Source organism: Mustela nigripes, chromosome X (assembly GCF_022355385.1).
Source record: "Mustela nigripes isolate SB6536 chromosome X, MUSNIG.SB6536, whole genome shotgun sequence".
Lineage (NCBI taxonomy): Eukaryota > Metazoa > Chordata > Mammalia > Carnivora > Mustelidae > Mustela > Mustela nigripes.
In genome coordinates, this window is record NC_081575.1 from 82,299,982 (window position 1) to 82,322,059 (window position 22,078).

The 22,078-nt window shown below is 43.6% G+C and overlaps 1 protein-coding gene and 1 pseudogene across 4 annotated transcripts in view; one reads left to right on the forward strand and one right to left on the reverse strand.

The window, feature by feature from the left end:
* Positions 1–6,735: 6,735 nt before the first annotated feature.
* On the reverse strand, positions 6,736–16,446 carry LOC132007146 (retinol dehydrogenase 12-like; annotated as a pseudogene).
* Positions 16,447–19,342: 2,896 nt separating this feature from the next.
* Positions 19,343–22,078, forward strand: part of ZNF630 (zinc finger protein 630) — a 12,354-nt gene continuing 9,618 nt past the window's right edge. For 3 of the 4 annotated variants that reach the window (XR_009401185.1, XM_059384612.1, XM_059384611.1), the window contains exon 1: positions 19,343–19,943. Coding sequence is in view for 1 of the 4 variants with exons in the window: in XM_059384611.1 (XP_059240594.1) it covers positions 19,659–19,943 (285 nt within the window). In the remaining 3 variants the exon portion in view is untranslated. Of the gene's footprint in view, positions 19,944–21,229; positions 21,264–22,078 lie in introns of all 4 variants that reach the window. The other variant, XM_059384613.1, reaches the window with a different exon arrangement.

The window sequence follows — 22,078 nt, forward strand, 5'->3', positions numbered from 1 at the left end:
TCTCTGAGAGCAGGGACGGCAGTGACCCTTGCTGCCAGCACAAAGCCCTTCATGCACATCTTCCTATGTAATTTTCAGAACCTCACCTTGCGTTAAGTACTGTTATTATCCTTATTGTGCAGATGTTGAGACTGAGGCTCAGAGAGTTAGGCACCCTGATCAAGGTCACACAGTCAGTGGGTAGCAGAGCCAGAATTCACTCCCAAGTTGAACTGAATCCATAGTCTGTGTTATTTTTTTAAAGATTATTTATTTATTTATTTGACAGAGAGAGATCACAAGCAGGCAGAGAGGCAGACAGAGAGAGAGGAGGAAGCAGGCTCCCCGCTGAGCAGAGAGCCCGATGTGGGGCTCGAGTCCAGGACCCTGAGATCATGACCTGAGCTGAAGGCAGAGGCTTTAACCCACTGAGCCACCCAGGCGCCCCCATAGTCTGTGGTTTTAATTACTCTTTCATATTGCCTCAAATATTTATTGGTTGCTGAATGAATTAATGAATGCGTTTTAACACTACAAAGAACCTTCAACAAAATCTACATAAACTCTTGCAATCACTCAAATTTCCTTTGGCTGCTATAACAAATTAATGTCTTGCAGCATAAAACAACAGAAATTTGGGGTGCCTGGGTGGCTCAGTCGTTAAGCATCTGCCTTCGGCTTAATCATGATCTCAGGTCCTGGGATGGAGCCCTGCATTGGGATCCTTGCTCTGCAAGAAACCTGCTTCTCCTTCTCCCACTCCCCCTGCTTGTGCTCCCTCTCTCACTGTGTCTCTCTGTCAAATAAATAAATAAAAATCTTAAAAAAAAAACAAACAGAAATTTATTTTATCACAGTTCTGTAAACTAGCAGTCTAAAATTAGTTTCTCTGTGCTAGAATCAGGGTGTCAGCAGGACTGTGCTCCTTTCAGAGGCTCTAGGAGAGAATATGCTCCTTGCTCTTCCAGCTTCTGGTAGCTGCCAGCATTTCTTGGCTGTGGCCACATCATTCTAATCTCTGCTTCCATGGTCATACCCCCCTCTTTTCTTCTCTTGGTGTAAAATTTCCCTCTGTTTCCCTCTGATAAGGATGCTTGTGATACATTTAGGATCCACCCAGATAAGATAAGATAAGAGATAAGATCTTTATCTCAAGATATTTAACTTAATCCCATCAGTAAAGTCCTTTTTTGTTATTATTGTAAGGTAACATACTTACATTACAGGAAATAGAATATCTTTGGGGGGGGGTTATTCACCTGTAATCAGCCTCCTGGTCCCCAAGGATTCATGTCCATCCCACAAGGAAAAAAACCTCCCCAAATTTCTCAATACATTGCACTATGAACTCAAGTCCCAAATCTCATTTAATATTATCAGCTCAAAAATACCAAATCTCGGGTGGCTGGGTGGCTCAGTGGGTTAAGTCTCTGCCTTTGGCTCAGGTCATGATCCCAGGGTCCTGGGATTGAGCCCTGCATCGGGCTCTCTGCTCAGCGGGGAGTCTGCTTCCCCCTCTCTGCCTTCCTCTCTGCCTACTTGTGATCTCTCTTTCTCTCTGTCAAAAAAAAAAAAAAAAAAAAAACACACCACAAAAAACTCAACACCTAAAATAGGTATGGATTAAATTCTGGGTATGATCCATCCTGGTCAAAATTTCTCTTTGGACATGGACACTAGAAATCAGGTGATCACTCTTAGAGGGAAAGATGGCAGAGTAGAAATATCCTGAGCTCACCTCCTCCTCCCAGAGACACATCAAGGCTGTAACTATCTGGAGCAGCTCTTTCTGAGCATAACTTAGAGACAGGCAGAAAGCCCGTCCACACCCAAAGATATGAATAAAAAGTTACATCAAGAAGGGTAGGAGGGCACCTGGGTGGCTCAGTCATTAAGCATCTGCCTTTGGCTCAGGTCATGATCCTGGAGTCCTGGGATTGAGCCCCATGTCTGGCTCCCTGTTTGGCGGGAAATCTTCTTCTCCCTCTCCCACTCCCCTGGCTTGTGTTCCTTCTCTCATGGCATCTCTCTCTGTCAAATAAATAAATAAAATCTCAAAAAAAAAGAGAAAAGTAGGGTAAGAAATAGGACACCTGGGTAGCTCGGTTGGTTATGGGTCTGCCTTCAGCTCAGGGTCCTGGGATCAAATCCCAAATCACTCCTTGGTCAGTCGGGAGCCTGCTTCTACCTCTGCTTGTACTCTCTCTCTTTCTGACAAATAAATAAATAAAATCTTAAAAAAAAAAGAAAGGTAGGAATGGCAGAGATACACCCTGGTTGAGAACCAAACCCTGGTGTAACAACTCATAAGTGTAAGGAATATCGCAGGCATGGAGGTCCTCTGTGAGGAGCCAGGAGTTCAAGTCTCACATTAGGGACCACCAGCCCTGAGGATCTGCCCTAGGAAGATGAGCCTCCATAAAATTTGGTTTTGAAAATCAGTGGAGCTTAATTCTGGGAGAGCTGGTGGGCTATAGGAAACCAAGGCTCTACACAATTTTACTTGCTCTGACATCCAGCACAGAGATAGCAGATTAAAAAATACCTGGGCCACATGTGAAAATTATTGACTAATTTTAGGATATGTTCTGGAGGGGTAGAGATCTGTAGGAAATTTTACCTGGAATGGAAGTGCTAGCAGTTACCATTTTTCTTGCCTTCCTTCAGCCTCACTTGGCCAGTACTGGCAGGTACCAGTTCAGACACTCTCCATCTACCTTGCTAGCACTACTTGCCCCACCTGATTCCTTTGCAGCCCCACCCTGCATAATAGGCCTCTCTCAGCAGACACCCTTCCAAAGTAATTTCTGCCCCCACACCCTGTGGGCAGCCTCAGTTGGGACCAGTGCCCCTCCAAAGTGATTCCTATGACAGGGAGAGGCAGCCACATCCACCAGCATGCCTGCAAGAGTCACGGGCAGGCCTCACAGCCAGCAACACCAGGAGATAATTCCACCCACCAACACATCCACAGCAGCTTCAGCTGGGGCTCTCAGGCAGTCATGCTGGGGGCCAGCACCACCCACCAGCAGTCACAATAGGCTGCACATGCAGCCTACACAGGGAACACCTCTGGAGTGCCTGGTTCTGGTGCCCAGAGGGGATTGTGCTTTGGGGGCCCATAAGATGCCTTCTACTAAGGCCACTATCTGAAAGACCAGGAAATGTAGTGAACCTACCTAATACATAGAAAAAAACACGGAGAGTCAGACAAAATAAGGAGACAGAGGAATATGTTACAAATGAAAGAATAAGTCAAAACCTCAGGAAAAGAACTAAATGAAATGGACATAAGTCATCTACCTGATAAAGAGTTCAAAGTAATGATCATAAAGATGCTCAGAGAATTTGGGAAAAGAGTTAATGAACTCATTGAAGATGTCAACAAAGAGAAAATATTAAAAAAAATTCAGAGCTGAGGAATAAAATAACTGAAACAAAAGCACACTAATGGAAATCAGTAAAAGATTGGAGGATGTGGAAGAACAGATCAGCAATCTGGGAAGACAGGGTAGTGGAAATCATCCAAACTGAACAGCAAAAAGAAAAAGGAATTTTAAAAATGAGGATACATTAATTAAGGGACCTCTGGAACAACATCAAGCATATTAACATTCTTTATGTTAATACCCATATTATAGGGGTCCCAGAAGGAGAAGAGAGAGAGAAAGGGGCAGAAAACATATTTGAGGAAATGATAGCTGAAAACATCCCTAGGCTGGGGGAAAGACAGACATCTAGGTCCAGGGATCAGAGATTCCCAAATAAATGAACCCAAAGAGCATAAGACACATAATAATTAAAATGTCAAGAAGTAAAGCAAAAGAGAGAATCTTAAAAGCAGCAGTTTTCAGCAGAGACTGTGCAGGCCAGAAGAAATATATCATGTGCAGGCATGATATATTTAAAGCTGATGGACAAAAATCCCACAAAATCCATACAGCCAAAAATACTTCATTCATTCAGCAAGATTATCACTCAGAATTTAAGGAGAGATAGAGTTTCCCAGACAAACAAAAGCTAAAGAAGTTTATCACCACTAAATCAGGCTTACAAGATATGTTAAAGTGACTTCTTTACATGGAAAAGAAGAGGTCATTACTAGGTGTAAGGAAACTATGAAAGAAAAAATTTCATCGGTAAAAGCAAGCATATAGTAAAGGTAGTTGATCAATAACCTATAAAACTAGTATGAAGATTAAAAGACAGGGTGCCTGGGTGGCTCAGTGGGTTAAAGCCTCTGCCTTCAACTCAGGTCATGATCCCAGGGTCCTGGGATCGAGCCTCGCATCAGGCTCTCTGCTCAGCAAGGAGTCTGCTTCCTCCTCTCTCTCTGACTGCCTCTCTGTCTACTTGTGATCTCTGTCAAATAAAAAAAAAGACAAAAGTAGTACAATCAAATATATCTACAATAAACGGTTAAGGGATACACAAAATAAAACATGCAAATTGTTACATCGAATACACAAAACATTCAGGAGGGAGGGAGTAAAAATGTAGTGCTTTTAGAATGTGTTTGAACTTAAGCAACCACCAATTTAAATAAGACACTTAGAGACATAGGGTATTACAGTCAAACCTCATGGTAACCGCAACCCAAAAATTTATAATAGATACACATAAAGAAAAATAAAGAGAAGGGAATCTAAACACAACACTAAAGAAAATAATCAAGTTGCAATGGAGGAGAGCAAGAGAAGAAGAAAGGAACAGAAAAGAACTATAAAGATAACTGGAAAACAATGAACAAAATGGCAGTAAGTCTTACTTATCAACAGTTACTTTTAATGTAAATGTAATGAATTCTCCATCAAAAGACATAGGGTCACCAAAGGGATGAAAAAACAAGACTCATTTTTATGCTGCCTACAAGATACTCACTTCAGACCTAAAGGCACAAACAGACTCAAAGTGAATAGATGAAAAAAGATAGTCCATGCAAATGAAAATAAGAAAAAAGCTGGGGTAGAAGTACTTACATCAGACAAAATAGATTTTAAAACAAAGACTGTAACAGGAGATAAAGGATGGTGTAACATAATGATAAAGAGGAATGTAACAAGAAGATATAAAAATTATAAATATCTATGTACCAAATAGGAGCACCTAAATATATAAGCAAATATTAACAGACATAAAGGGAGAAATTGACTGTAATACAATAATAGTAGGAGACTTCAACACACTACTTACGTCAGTGGTTAGATTATTCAGATAGAAAATCAGTAAGTAAACAGTGTCTTTGAAAGACTCATTAGACCAGACAGACTTAACTGGTATATATAGAGCATTCCATCCCAAACCAGCAGAATACATATTCTCTTCAAGTGCACATTGGAACATTCTGCAGGATAGATCACATGTTAGGCCACAAAACAAGTCTCAACAAATTGAAGATTATTAAAATCATATCAGGCGTCTTTTCTGAATGAAACTAGAAATCAGGCGTGCCTGGGTGGCTCAGTCAGTTAGGCATCTGCCTTCAGCTCAGGTCATGATCCCAGGGTCCTGGGATCAAGCCCTGCATTGGGCTCCCTGCTCGGCTGGGAGTCTGCTTCTTCCTCTCCAGCTGCTTGTGCTCTCTCTCTTGATCTCTCTGTCTCATTCTCTCAAATAAATAAATAAAACCTTTAAAAAGTAGAAATCAATCACAAGAAAAAAAATAACAACAACAAAAAAATGGAATCTAAACAACATGCTACCAAACAGCCAGTGGATCAATGCAAAATCAAATTTATTTTCTCATGGCTCTATAGGTCATGTCTGAAATCAGTATCACTTGTCAATATCAAGTTATCAGAAGGGCTATGCACCCTCATGGGCTCTAGGGAGAATCATGCCTTACCTCTTTCAACCTTTGTTGTTGTCATTATTCCTTGGTTTCTGGTGGCATTGCTTCAATCATCAAGGTTAACATCCTCACATCTCTCTGTTTCATCATTACATTGCCTTCTCCTCTGTGTCTTTTCAAGTCTTCTTCTGCTTCTTTCTTTCTTTTTCTTTTCAATGCACAGTCTTTATTTTCTCTAAAAATTGAGGTAAAGGGAACTTTTTTGAAAAGGAAACCATCTGCATGCTTGAAATGGGTAGGTCCTAACTTATACAATGTTATATGTCAACTATATCTCAGTAGAGCTGAGAAAAAATTTTAATACAAAAAAAATCGGAAAAAGAAAATGGGAAGGTCCAGTTTCATGCAGTAGCTCCAGTGTGCTCAGAGGAAGAAATCAAAGTTGGCCAAAGTTAACCAAAAATTTCCTGAGTATTTCCTGAATGACTAGTATTTCCTGAGTGACTAGTAATTCAAAGATGAAAGTGATTGGTCAAAAGCTTGAGTCTTATAGCCGTTGGAAATATGTAACGCCGATGCTCTTGTCATCTCAGCTGAGCTAGCAATTCTGGTATTGGTGAGAAAACTGCCCCTGTTTCCCAGGTCCTTCTGTTTTCCCCATGACCAGCCTGGGATCTGCCCAGTCCTCCTGCCCCAAGAGAGCGACCAATTCTTATAAGTTTTGGAGAAGAATGCTCCGGCAGGTGTCAATATCTTGTACCATGAGCCAGCTTCACAAGAAAGTTGGGTATGCAAAGCCTTCTAGAAGGATCTGGAGAATCTTCCCAGAACAGGGAAGAATTTTCAACAGTAGTCAGCCCAAAGGACGATCTTTCAGGGTGGGCCTTCTCCTTTGTCCCCTTTCATTATGGCTGGACTGGTCCTAATAAAGCTGTGACTTTTCCATCAGCTCTATTCCTGTGTTTTTAGAAGTTCACAGTTACATTCCACAGGTACTCAATGGTTTTGTTATTGCAGACCCTTGGGGACAACCAGGTCTTCATGCAGTCACCAAAGTATTTGTCACACAGGGGCTCTAGGCTCTGAGCTAAGGGACAGTGCAGCCTGGTCTATGCCCCCTACCATGTTGACTTGATGAAGAGGATAAAGAATGTCCAGACCAGGCACAGAAGGAAGGAGTCCCAGACTAGCTGGGAGTGGATGATGCCTGGGTCCACTGCATAGATGATGACTTCTGTGCCTTGGAGTCTCTTGGCCAGTTCCCAATTAAAAACGCATTGGTCACTTTGCTGTGGCAATGCGCGAGACCCCCGGAGGTTGTGCAAGTGAATCTTAACCACATGGTGGGTTACTGATGACAGGTTCATCACCTGCGAGGGCACAGACTTTTTCAGTGGCACCAGGAGCAAGTGGGCACAAAGGAAGTGGCTGAGGATATTGACTCCCAGGTGGGTTTCAAAGCCACCGGCTGACTTGGAATACGGATACATCATCACTCCTGCATTGTTGATCAGAACATGGAGCTGTTTTTTCTCTGCCAGAGAGCCCTTAGCAAAGGCTCCGGTGGATTTGGTATGGGATGGGTCCAGTTTCTGAATTAGCATCTGAGAGTTGTTGGTATTGGCCTGGGTTTCACAGCAGATTATCCCTTCAGTATATCTCAGAAGGCAGTGCTTGCTTGGGCTCCTCTGCTATCAAGCTCTCTGGCCGTCTCCTTGCTGATGCCAGTGTTGGCTCCAGTGATTACCACTATCTTCCTAGGAAAGGGCATGCTTGTTCTCCAAACCCCAGGAGCAAAGAGCTTCCTAACAGATAGAGGGATCACATATAGGAAAGAAAAGGAAGGAGGTGAAGAGTCCCAAGATAACTGCATCTTTTAAATAGTTTTAGTTTTTTTTTTTAAGATTTTATTTATTTATTTGACAGAGAGAGATCACAAGTAGACAGAGAGGCAGGCAGAGAGAGAGAGGGAAGCAGGCTTACTGCCGAGCAGAGCTCGATGCGGAACTCTATCCCAGGACCCCGAGACCACGACCCGAGCCGAAGGCAGCGGCCCAACCCACTGAGCCACCCAGGTGCCCCTAAATAGTTTTAGTTTTAAATAGTTTTAGTAAAAGCTGCTTTTGCTAAAGCAGCAGCAGCTTTTACTCCAACTCTGGCTCTGTCTCCTGGTCTGGCTCCAACCCTTGGCTGCTTCTGTCTCCCCGCCTCTTTAGCTTCTTTAGCTCCTGGGATCACGAACACCCTGGCCTGCTCTTTCTTACAAGTATACATGTGGTTGCATTTAGGGCCTGCCCAGATAATCCAGGATAATCTCCTTATCTCAACAGCCTTAACTTAATCATATTTACAAAGAACCATTTTCCAAATAAAGTAACATTTACAGGTTCCAGGGATTATGGCTTAATATCTTTGGGGGGGGCACCCATCATTCAGCCTACTACAAGAAGTAAGTCAGACACTTTGTTTTGAAGTTCTAGGATCACTGGGCTTTGAAAAGGGTGACTGGAGAGTTCTTTTTTTTTTTTTTTCTTCTTAAGATTTTATTTATTTATGTGGCAGAGAGAGAGACACAGGGAGAGAGGGAACACAAGCAGGGCGAGTGGGAAAGGGAGAAGCAGGCTACCCCCAGAGCAGGGAGCCTGATGCGGGGCTTCATCCCAGGACCCTGATCCCAGGACCCTGACCTTGATCACAACCTGAGCCAAAAGCAGACGCCCATTGACTGAGCCACTCACGCGCCGCTGACTGGAGCTTTGTGAGGCCACAGGGGTAGAAGTCTGTGCAGCCTGGTGGGAAGGATGTGGGCTTTGTGGTCAGATAGACCAGAATTCACTTCCCAGCCCCGATATCTGATGACCTTGGGCAAGTCACTCAACCTTTCTAACTCCATTTCTCCCTCTGTGAAATGAGGTGATAACTGCTTCTCTCTCACGAGGTTGTTATAACTTGCACTTAGCCCAGGGCTAGGCACATAGTGAGTGATCAACAGACATTAGCTGTCTGTATTAAGTCAGGAGCATGGTGACAATAATAACACTCACTTACTCTGTGTTTACTTTCTTCTGGGTTCACAAGGGATCTTGACATACACTCCCAGGAATATATCATACAGATGGCCTCATTGCCCTGTGTCACAGATGTAGATTCAAGAGGCCAGGATTCGCCCAGAGTTGGCCAGTCAACAAATAGCAGAGGAAGAGATGAAGACCAAGTATGGCTAATCTTTCAACACTATGTGAATCTCCATCACAGGAGGGGATTGTAAATCCCAGCACATGCAGAGTGCATATGTAAATGATAAACACGTCTGCAAGCAGGAAAGTCTCTGGCCAGTTGTATGGAGGGACTTGCCAACTCTTGGGGCTGCAGACTCTGGTGTGGAAACCAAGGATGGAGGGCATCTTTGTGCTCAGTACTTTTCCACGAAGACAATAAAAGGCCCTGCACTGGCAGTGGTGACAGACCCCTGAATGAGAGCAAGACCTGCACTGGGACCCAGGATGCTGTGGACCTGTTGACTCCGGGTTGAATGGATGAGAAGGCCAACATCATGGGACTCTGAGAGTTTCCCACGATTCCCCAAGAATATTGTTCATTGAGCCCCCAATTTTTTCATGCTATAGTATATTTCCACTTCTTTTTTTAATTCAACTTTATATATTTTTAAAAGACTTTATTTTATTTATTTGACAGAAATCACAAGTAGGCAGAGAGGCAGGCAGAGAGAGAGGGAGAAGCAGGCTCCCCACTGAGCAGAGAGCCTGATGTGGGGCTCAATCCCAGGACCCTGAGATCATGACCTGAGCCGAAGGCAGAGGCTTAACGCACTGAGCCACCCAGGTGCCCCTTCAACTTTATATTCAACTTTATATGTCTTTTTTTTTTTGAGAGAGAGAGAGAGAGAGCATGAGAAGAGGGGAGAGTCAAAGGGAGAAACAGACTCCCCACAGAGCAGGGAGCCCAATGCAGAACCCGATTCTGGGACTCCAGGATCATGACCTGAGCCAAAGGCAGTCGCCCAATCAACTGAGCCACCCACGCACCCCCAACTTAGACTTCCTTGCATGTATTTCTGGTATGATTGACCATGCAGACTGTTGTAATCTATGACATTAAAAAATGGCTTTATTGAGATATAACTGACATATAATTAATTATACATATTAGAAATATATCATTTGATAAGTTTATGTATTGCATATATATATTCACCATAATCAAGATAGTACATACTCATAATTCTCTCATTCACACTGATGCTGTCACTAAAGATGAGTTTGCAGTTTATAACATTTTATATAAATAGAAACATGCACTATGTACTCTTTTTTGAATAGCTTCCTTCGCTTAGTATTATTTTGAGATTCTTCCATGTCGTGCTGTATGGATACACTCTAATTTGTTTATTCATTCACCTTTTGATGGACATTTGGGTTGTTTTCAGTTTTTGACTATTACAAATGCACTTGCCACACAAATATTGTACAAATCTTTGTATGGACATATCTTTTCTTTTCTCCTGGATTAAAAACCTAAAGAGTGCAAAAGATAACTCATATGGTAGGTGCATGTTTAGATTTTAAAGAAACTATGAAACTGTTTCCCAAACTGGTTGTACCATTTTACATTTCCACCAGCTGTGTAGGAGAGTTCCAGCTCCTCTACATATATGCCAATACTTGCTATGGTGATTTTAATTTCCTTTTTTTTTTTCTTAACTTTTTAAGTAGGCATCACACCCACCTCAGAGTCAGAGCAGAACTCGAACTCACAACTGTGAGATTGAGACCCAGAAGCTCAACTGACAGAGCCATCCAGGCGCCCCCCTATGGTCATTTTAATTTTAGCCATTCTCTCTCTTAAAGATTTTATTTATTTATTTGACAGAGACACAGAGAGAGAGAGGGAACACATGCAGGGAGAGTGTGAGAGGGAGAAGCAGGCTTCCTGCCAAGCAGGGAGCCCGATGCTGGGCTGGATCCCAGGACTCTGAGATCATGACCTGAGGCCAAGGCAGGCACTTAACTACTGAGCCACCCAGGCGCCCCTTGCCCATTTTTTATTGGGTTATTTTCTTTCTTTTTCTTTTAAAGATTTTATCCATTCGTTTGAAAGAGAGAGAATGCGCGAACAAGCAGGAGGTGAGGTAGAGGAAGAAGCTGACTCCCTGCTGAACAAAGAGCCTGTTGCTCCATTCTCCAGGACCCTGGGTTCATGATCTGAGCCGAAGGGAGATGGTTATCCGACTGAGCTACCCAGGCGTCCCAAAACTGTGATTTTGATGAAGTTTAATCTGACATTTTAAAAAAAGATTTTATTTATTTATTTGACAGAGATCACAAGTAGGCAGAGAGGCAGGCAGAGTGAGAGGGAAGCAGGCTCCCTGCTGAGCAGAGAGCCCGATGTCGGACTCGATCCCAGGACCCTGAGATCATGACCTGAGCCGAAAGCAGTAGCTTAACCCACTGAGCCACCCAGGAGCCATTAATCTGACATTTTTTCCCTTTATGGATCATCCTTTCGGTGTCATGTGAAAAAAACTGCCTAACTCCAGGTCATGAAGCTATTTCTCCTATCCGGAGCTGAGCCTAACACAGAAGCCCAAACATCTGAGCCACCCAGGCACCCCAGGCTATTTTCTCATTGTTGAGTTTTGTGAGTCTTTTTTAACATTCAGATACATGTTTTTGCTAAGACTTCCCAGTCTGTGCCTTGTTTTTCTATAATCTTAACTGTGTCCTTTAAAGAATGGACTTTTTAGTTTTGATGAAATTGTAATTTATCACTTTTTCTTTTGTAAATTGTGCTTTTGTTGTCAAATCTAAGAAATCCTTGCCTAACTTAATGTCATAAATTTTCCCCTATGGTTTCTTCTAGAAGTTTTACACTTTTAGGTTTTATTTATTTATAATTTTTAAATTATTTTTAAAAGATACTATTTGTTCATTTGACATAGAGAGAGAGAGAGAGAGCACAAGTGGGGGAGTGGGAGAGGGAGAAGCAGGCTCTCAGCTGAGCAGGGGTTCTGATGTGGGACTCGATCTCAGGACCCCGGGGATCAGGACCCAAGCTGAAGGCAGATGCTTAACCAACTGAGCCACCCAGGCTTTCAGGTTTTAAATGTAGGTCTATGTTCCATTTTGAGTCAATTTTTGAATATTTATATATCCGATTGTTCCAACACTGTTCTTTGAAAAGGATGGCCTTTCCTTACTGCATTATCTTTGCATCTTAAAAAAATTAGTTATAACCCACATATATGCGTGGGTTTGTCTAGAGTATCTATTTTGCTCCATTTGCTCCATTTATCTTTACGCCAATACCACCCAGTGTCAATTACTGCATATGTATAATAATTCTTGAGTCAGTGTTAAGTCCTCCAACTTTTTCTTTTTCTTTTTTTTTTTAAGATTTTATTTATTCCTTTGACACAGAGAGAGAGATCACAAGTAGGCAGAGCAGCACGGAGAGCGAGGGGGAAACAGGCTCCCTGCCGAGCAGAGAGCCCGATGCGGGGCTCGATCCCAGGACCCTGGGATCATGACCTGAACCGAAGGCAGAGGCTTAACCCACTGAGCCACCCAGGCGCCCCAACTTTTTCTTTTTTAAGAGTTATTTTAGCTGGGTATGTGCTATGGCGAGTGCTGTGAAATGTGTAAGCCTGATGATTTATAGACCTGTACCCCTGGGGCAAATAATGTATTATATGTTAATAAAAATAATTAATAAGAAAACTTTAGAGTCCATAGTCTCTGAAAAACAATTTGAGGGGTTTGAAGTGGCGGGGGTTGGTGGGAGGTTGGGGTACCAGGTGGTGGGTATTATAGAGGGCACAGATTGCATGGAGCACTGGGTGTGGTGAAAAAATAATGAATACTGTTATGTTGAAAATAAATAAATTAGTAAAAAAAAGAAAAAAAACAAAAAAGAAAACTTTAAATAAGAGCTGTTTTATTTATTCTTAGATACTTTGTATTTCTATATGAATTTTATTTATTTATTTATTTTCATTTAAATTCAGTTAGCCAACACATACTACATCATTAGTTTCAGATAAAGTGTTCAACAACTCAGCAGTTGCATATAATACTCAGTGCTCATCCCATCACATGCCCTCCTTAATGCCCGTCACCCAGTTACCCCATCCCCCCACACTCCTCCCCTCCAACAACCCTCAGTTTGTTTCCTAGAGTTAAGAGTCTCTCATGGTTTGTCTCCTTCTCTGACTTCTTCCCATTCAGTGTTCCCTCCCTTCCCCTGTGGTCCTCCATGCTATTCCTTATGTTCCACATATGAGTGAAACCACATGATAATTATCTGTCCCTGCTTGACTTATTTCACTTAGCATAATCCCCTCCAGTTCCATCCATGTCAGTGCAAATGGTGGGTATTCATCCTTTCTGATGGCTGAGTAATATTCCGTTGTGTATATATACCACATCTTCTTCATCCATTCATCTGTTGAAGGGCATCTTGGCTCCTTGCACAGTTTGGTTATTGTGGACATTGCTGCTATGAACATTGGGGTGCAGGTACCCCTTTGTTTCACTACATCTGTATCTTTGGGGTAAATAGCTAGTAGTGCAATTGCTATCTATTTTTTAAAAGGTTTTATTTATTTGTGGGGCACCTAGGTGGCTCAGTAGTTAAGTGTCTGCCTTCGGCTCAGGTCATGATCCCAGGGTCCTGGGGTTGAGCCCCGAGTTGGGCTCCCTACTCAGTGGGAAGCCTGCTTCTCCCTCTCCCACACCCCCTGCTTGTGTTCCCCTCTCTCACTGTCTCTCTCTCTCTCTGTCAAACAAATTAAATTTTTAAAAAAGATTTCATTTATGTATTTGAGAGAGTGAAAGAGAGATCACAGAGAAAGAGGGAGAAGCAGACTTGCTTTTGTTGTAAATATTATTGTTTTTAAATTTTAAATATTTTTTATTTATATTTGATCTGTATTTTAAATGATATTTGTTTTTAAATTCAATTTCTGATTGTTCATTGCTGGTATATAGGCATATTATTTGTTTTTGTGTACAGATCTTGTATCCTGCAAACGTGCTAAACTCACTTATTAGATCTAGTAGCTTTTTTTTCAAAGATTTTATTTTACTTTTTAAAAAACTTATTTATTTATTAGAGAGAGAGAGAGTGTGTGTGAGTGGGGAGAGGGAGGGGTAGAGGAGGAGGGAGAGAATCTCCATAGACTCCGTGCTGAATGCAAAGCCCAACGTGAGGCTCTGGGCTTAATGTCATAACCCTGAGATCATGACCTGAGCTGTAATCAAGAGTCAGATGCTTGACAGACTGAGCCACATAGGCACCCCTTAAGATTTTATTTTATTTTTTTTTAAAGATTTTATTTATTTATCAGAGAGAGAGGGAGAGAGTGAGCACAGGCAGACAGAATGGCAGGCAGAGGCAGAATCAGGCTCCCTGCTGAGCAAGGAGCCCGATGTGGGACTCGATCCCAGAAAGCTGGGATCATGACCTGAGCCGAAGGCAGCTGCTTAACCAACTGAGCCACCCAGAGGTCCCAAGATTTTATTTTTAAAATAATCTCTACACCCAGTGTGGGGCTTGAACTTACAACTCCAAGATCAAGAGTCGCATGCCCTACCAACCAAGCCAGCCAAGTGCCTCAAATTTAGTAGCCTTTTAATAAATGCTATTGGATTTTCTACAAAGATGGTCATGTCATCTCTAACATTGTCTTTTTTTTTAACAATGAACTTGCTTTTAAACACAGATTTGTCATTTTAATGTGTTCTTCATTTAATACTTCCCCCTAAAATATGTATAAAAAAGTGAAAACAGAAGCCATCCCACAAAACCTTTTACTGAGTTTTCACTATCCTACTCACTATCAATAAACCATTAGAACAGTGGTTCTCAACCAGGTGTGATTTCACTCCCCAAAGGACATTTGGCAATGTCTGCAAAACTTTGTTTGTCACAACTGGGATGAGGGGGCTACTGACAACTAGTGGATAGAGGGTAAACGTTCTACGATGCACAAAATCACAAATGTGACAAAGAATTATGTAGCCCCAAATGTCAATAGTGTTGAGGTTGAGAAATTCTGCACTAGAAATCAGTACATATACAGATGTGATCCTCACGATAAATGTCTTTATGCAGACAGTACAATGTAGACAGATGTAGCAGGGCTCATCTAAATTTCATATAAATTTTATCCTTTCCTTGAATCCTGTAAAAATTGAATTTTCTCTTTTACTTGGTGAGGTGTCCCGTGGTTCTTCTGACGTGCAGTTTCCCTCATTGGAAAGGGTCAATGAACTTGACATTGTAGTACTATAAGATTTGTTTCTGGTTCTTTTAGGTTGATCAAGCTAGAACAAATTCGTGCTATGGAGTCAGATTCCCCATGGCGAGACATGTTTTTTGGGAAACTGGACTGGTCCAGAACCTGGAGAAATGGGAGTGGATGTGATGAGTTTCTAAGCTAAGCCTCTGAAGGATGGGCAGGGTAAGCTGAGTCAATGCCTCAATTCACAGTCATCCATGGCTGAAACACTCTCTGCGGGCAGTGACCCTGCCCCTCCTTTCCTTGCAGCAAAAGCCCTATCAGCTCCTGGGGGGCTCAATGTCCACCTGATGGCTCAGCCCTGTGGTCTGAATCACCCAGGAGAACTGATATGTTAATAGGGCTGGGACTGTGTAACCTGGGTTCCTCTGGCAGTGGTCAAAGCCAGCTGGATCACCAAGTACAGTACCGTTGAAGGGTGACACTAACATTCAGGCTCAGCACCTCATTCCAGATGGTTCTGTAAGGGCCTATTCAGCCAGAGCAGCCCCACCCAGGTTGAACTGCCATTTTGCTATAAAGCTTAAATTGACCTTGCCCCCCTGCTCCAGGGGAACTTATTTAAAAGCAAGTCTGGGAAACCAGTCCCATGTAACAAAGTCCAAATACAAAGGTGGGTCAGGCCAGGTGGAGGTATTCAATCAGTGGGGGGCGCATACTGTCTCCTAGCTACCAAGGAGTATGGGCCCCGCCCTTTGGGCACATTTTGGGCGCCAATTCTGAACTAGGTGATAGGCTGGTTCAAATGTCTACTAGGGTAAATTGTAATTCAATTGGTCACCTAGCATCACTGTGGAGTTTCCTGTGTGTGTTACAATCTCATTGGCCACCTGTGTGTGGCCAGGCCCAACCACATGGCCTTTGCTCTATAAAAGTTAGTCTGGAAAGCAGGGAGGGGTAGTCCTTTCTGTAGGGGCAGCCCCAACCGGTCTGTTTGACGGTCGGTCTGATTCCTGATGCTTGGCGCGAAATAAAGCTTTGCTTGACCTTCGCTTTGTTCAGTCTCGCTCCTTTAATCACGGACCCATTATTGGGGTACCCAATTTTGGGGGACCCAACAGTTCCCATGGCTTCACTGGATCCCTTTCAGCCTACAGAGCTGCAAAGCAAAGTAGCTAAGGCCATCTGCCAAGAAACCTGGGAGACAGGGTCTTCTCCTGAGGCCTTTGGATCCACTGGTGCAGCTGGTATCTCCTGGTACCTGGCTACCTGGAGGCAGAGGTTTGGACAAAAAGACCTGCTGGGGCATATGTGGCATAGAGAGGGGACACTTCCTGCAGCTCCATTCCAAGGGTGTCAGGTATAGGTCCTTCCCTCCCACGCTGAGGATACCCTGGCTGCTCCTGGACTCTGACATGGTTTCTCTGTTTCCTTTAATCTCTCCCAAGCCCCTTTCAAGACCTCTTCAGTGGAAAGAAGGCATCAGTTCTCAGCTCCTGACCTTTTCCCTTGGGATTGTTTTCCCCAGATTTCACTTGACATGTGAATTTATCCTGGAGTGGGGCACGGTAGGGATTCAGTGGGACAGATGACAGGGCAGGGGCTCTCCAGAGGGAGGCTGGGGTAGCCGGATCTTTGATGTAGATTTCTTATTGATCCCCTTCACTTCTGCCTGTGAGTTGGGTGGGTGTTCCTGGCACAGGAGACCCTCCATCCCTGATTCACCGAGTTAGCTGTCCACTTTGTCTCTGGTTTTATCTGCTTATCTCTTTCTCTCTCTATGTCCTCTTCCTCTTATGGTCTCTCTCAGAGGCCTCTCTCCTTCCCCCACACTCTCCCTCTTTGGTTCTCCTCTCCTCTTTGCCTCTTGACTTAAGGTGTTGGCTGCCACATCTCTAGCTGATGTTCAAACCCTAATACAACCACAAAAAGCGCCAGTGTCACTGCCCTTAATCACCCGTTGCTGTCACATCCTGGGGGACCCTGACAGTGCTGACACCCTGTTGAGGTCACCAGTGCATCACCATCTCCCAGGCTTGAATGAAAAGGTTCACTGCAAACCACCCCTGAAGATGTGGCATTAACCTCCAGGGATGCAGCTAGGGGAAGATGAGGAACTCTCAGCACCATCTTTCCACTTCAGTACAAGACTCCTGAACTGGAAAGGGCCCATCTGCTCAGTCCTCCCTCTCCCCATGCTGTAGGTTATCGTAATGATGTTTCTTTTTTTTTCTTTATTTATACCTACAAGCTTCTTGTTTTTGAAAAACAAGCCAACAAACAAACTTGAAAGTATATTTTGCATAATTAGCTAGACTTTATTTCAAGGACAACTTTAATTCATGTTGGTTAGGTAGAAAAACAATTTTCTGTAACATTTTATTTCCTACCATCGTAGCAATTCCTCTAGAGATGAGAACTGTATATTGGCTACTCTGGTGTACAAAACAAACTTTCTCTCTTTTTTTAAAAACTTAAATTAAATAAAATAGTGAAAAATTCTCAATTTCTGAGTCTTTAGACTGAACAGTCTAACAACGGGGAGCTCAGGTGAATCCTACCTCCTTGCAACACGTCACACCCAGGGAGTCCAGAAGGCAGGGACATTTGCAATCAGGGCTCGGAGACATTTACTGCAGAAAGGAACTGGAGCATGGAATCATGGCAAACACATCTCCTGGGGGCCAACAATTTCACCGTGAGCCTGAACATGAAATAATAATAATTATGAATCGATATCCCTCAGATACGAACTTTGGTCCTGGTCCTCCATAGAGGACCTCATATAGGTCTCATAGACACTCAGGTCTGCCCTTGTACCTGGTTCTCTGCTCAGTTTTCTCTCTACACAGCCTTCTATTAATGCTTTGGCCACTAATGCTCCACTGGTTGGGGGCATTTAACTTAGGTCAACTGTCAACTAGTTGTTCTATCATCAGTTTACTCTGTCATGAAAAGCAAACCTGAGTCTTTACTTCCATCAGTGCCTAATCTGATCTGTGAATGAAATCCAAGGCTCTTAACATTAGTTTTCCTTGTTGAGCTATATATTAAATCCAGATTGCACTTCTAGATGTTACCATCAATGCCCCTCTTTTCTGACCTTGACTCTCCCTGTCTATTAAATCTTTATTCATTAATGACCTTTAGCTTTAACCTTAAACCCAGGGCTCTGTTGAGTAGTCTTCCATCAATGTGTCTATGTTCTAGATCTTAAACCTGGGCTTCTGTTAACTTTTCCACCACCAGTGTGCTCCTATGACCATTACCTATGGTGTCTACTGAGATTTCCAACAGTTCCCTTTGTTCTGACCTTGAACCCAGGCCTTTGAAAAAATTCTGACATAAAAGCCTGGGCCCTTTATTGGTAACCATCTGGTCTGAATTCAAACCTGATCTACTGTCACTAGTCTTTCCCTATTAATACTTTGTGCCTTAATCAAGTCTTCCATCACCATTAACCCTCTAATTTGTTGTCTTACATGGGAAAAAGAACCAGATATGATTTGAGATGGGAAGATTATTATGGATTATCCAGATGAGTCCAATGTAATCACAAGGATCCTTTTGAGATGGAAGAGGAGGGTTAGATTCAAAGAACGTGTGAAGGTGGAAGCGGAGGTTAATGGAGACTTGAAGATGCTACACTTCCTATTTAGGTCACTATTTTACGTTCAGTGTCCTTCTAGTCTGACCTAGAAGTAAGATTTTTAAAAAAAGATTTTATTTATTTATTAGAGAGAGAGAGAGAGAGAGCAGAGGGGGAGAGTGAGAGGGAGAAGCTGACTCTCTGCCAAGCTGAAAGCCCGGTGTGGGATTCGATCCCACAACCCTGAGATCGTGACCTGAGCTGAAGGCAGACTTTACTTGTTAGTTTTCTCCATCTATGAACCTTGATAGAGGTCTTGACTATTTCACCATCGGTACTCCTCTATTTTGTAGATCTAGAATGCGAGCCTTTGTTAAATATTCAATCCCATTCTGGGCTGACCTCAACGCTAGTCTTTTGTTAAGTTTTCTAAAATCAATGCCCCTTAGGCCCTACATTAAACCTCTGCCCCTCTTACTTCTTTCGGCTTTGACATGGGTTGCCAAAGGCCACATCTGCCCACTTTCAGAGACCGGGGCAGAGAGTCTGGCCTGTGAGTGACAAGAGGGGCGGACCTTCTGTGTTCCAAGGAGCCAATAGAAGAGCAGGAGAGCCCTGAGGCGGGGCCTTGAGTGACCAACGGGTAGGGGACTCAGTTCCATTGAAGGCTGGAGGGCTCTGACGCGAGGCTGCCAGAGGCGTGCCGGGAGTGTGAAGGAGAGACTACACTATGTCCAAAGACTCTTCACTTTCACCAGAGGTTTTAGAAACAAGGCTTCTGCAGAGGAATCTCCCAGGCTGTGCTTCTACCTTCTGGCCTTACCAGTCCTCCGCTCCCCTCCCCAGATCCCGGTTCCCACCCAACACTCCGGACCCGCACGTCGCCCCGCCTTTGCTCAGGCCTGGCCTCTGCCGAGGACCGGGAACGCCCCTTCACCCTCCCGGAACAGTCCTCCACATCCGAGCCTCACACTGCTTTCGATGCACTAATTCCGAATACCCAGCCTCGAAAATATCACGGGGACTCCCCGTCCCCTAAAATGCCTATCTCTTCTGGTTGGAATGGGAGCCTCCAGAAGCAGTGTGAGGCCCTGGCCGGCGACAGAGTTCCTGGCGTAGCCCGAATGACGCCATTTTTGTTACTGGCAGAGCTCGGCTGGGAGGCTGTTGCTGAGCCTGCGAAAGATAAGCTAATGCGTCATCTAGAGTTACCAAGGAGGGCTGGAGGGGAAGGGGAATTTCGGGTGATGCTGAGCCTGCTTGTGGAAGCAGGGAGCCAAACTCGTCTTGAGAAGGAGCTTTGGGGTCCTGAGAGCAGAGCCAGGGTGAGGGACCCGGTTGAGTGATGCGGGTGTGTGGTCAGTGATGGGGACATGTGGAAGGACCAATGAAGGGGTTGTTTGGGCTGAATGATGTGGAGAGCAGTGATAGGGAAGGGTGTCTGTAGGACTGTGTGTGGGATATGCGATGAATTTATGGAAGTGAGTGATGGGGGGGTCTGTAGGGGAATGATGGGGTTTCTAGGAAGTGAGTGAAAGGGGTTTGTGGGGTGAGTGAGTGGGGTCTGGGTGAGTGATGGAGAGTTTTTCTGGTGAATGATGGGGGATCTGGGGTGGTCTTTATTAGGGTGAGTGATGAAGGTCCATGGGGTCAGGAGTGGGCAAATATAGGGTCAATGTTGGGATTCTGTGGGGTCCATGATGGCTCTTTGAGATCAATAATACATCCATGAATAAACAAAAATCCTTGCCCTTGTGGGGTCAACATTCCAATGGAGGAGTCAGACATTGAGGCTTTACTTTATTTCCCTGATGACTGCTTTTTCATATATGTATTGATCTCTTAGATCCTCTTTCGTGAGGCACCTGTTCAGATCTTTTGCTCATTTTCTTATTGGATGTCTGCCTTTTCTTTATTGATTTGTAGAACTTGTTTTCATATATTCTGGTAACTACTCCTTTAGCAGTGGTATGTGTTTTGCCAATATTTCCTTGATTTTTTGGCTTCTCTTTTCCTCATTGTGGCTTTGAATATTAAGGTTTTAAGTTAACCTTGAACTGTAAAGCCCAGTGTAAGTTTAGAGTTTTGCTATTCTCAAGTTAAAAAACAGACAATGTCCTCTGTAATTTAGGATGAGAATTAATTTTTTATGGCACTGGGAAATAGCGTGTTGCATCTCTGAAAACTTCGGTGCCATGACAGCCAGGGAGGAGTTCTCTGCCTTTTTTTTTTTTTAAAGATTTTATTTATTTGACAGACAGAGATCACAAGTAGGCAGAGCAGCAGGCAGAGAGAGAGGGGGAAGCAGGCTCCCTGCTGAACAGAGAGCCCAATGTGGGGCTTGATCCCAGGACCCTGGGATCACGACCTGAGCCGAAGGCAGAGGCTTAACACACTGAGCCACCCAGGTACCCCTAGTTCTCTGCTTTTTGTTTTCCCACCAGCTCACCCTCTAGTCACTGGCTGTGTGATCATGGATAAGTTACTGAAACTTTTAGGCATCAGTTTCCTCACTGTGAAATGAGGATAATAGTAGGGTCTATCCTTTGAGGCTTGGATGAAATTAAGCGAGTTAATACCGGATTATTATCTATTCACCATGGTTTTGTAGCACTTATCTTGTACGGATCGTCCATGAACTGAAGGTCAGTTCTATTCGTGTGATTCCCAAGAAAATATAATGAAAGAAATCAAATGCCAAGTAATAAGATTTTGTCAGGTAGCGTTGAGCTTTGAAGGGCCACAAACCATTGCGATTATCTTAGGGGTCAGATGTTTGTTGCTATTAAACAATTGGGAGTGTGATCTTGTGGACTGCCTTGTCTTCATTCTGCAGCTGTATTTCCATACTATTAACTTTATTTCCATATTACTACTAAGCTCATTTCTTTGGAATTTTTTTTTCACGATTTTATTTATTTGTCAGAGAGAGAGAGAGAGCGAGAGAGCATGCACAGGCAGACAGAATGGCAGGCAGGAGCAGAGGGAGAAGCAGGCTCCCTGCCGAGCAAGGAGCCGGATGTGGGACTTGATCTCAGGACGCTGGGATCATGACCTGAGCCGAAGGCAGGTCTCTTAACCAACTGAGCCACCCAGGCGTCCCTCTATGGAAATTTTTAAACATTCAGCAAAATAAGAGGGAATTCTATAATAACCTCCCATTATGCCCATCACCCAGTCACATCAGTCATGTCCTGATGGCCACTGTTGTTTCACCTAGACCAGGGTATGGAAAACCAGAGACAGTGGGCCGTATCTGGCTCTCTGCTCTTTTCATGCAGCCGTAAACCAAGAATAGTTTTCACATTTTTTTAATATTTTATTTATTTATTTGTCAGAGAGAGAGGGAGAGAGAGCAAGCACAGGCAGACAGAATGGCAGGCAGAGACAGAGGGAGAGGCAGGCTCCCTGCCGAGCAAGGAGCCCGATGTGGGACTCAATCCCAGCGTCCTGGGATTGA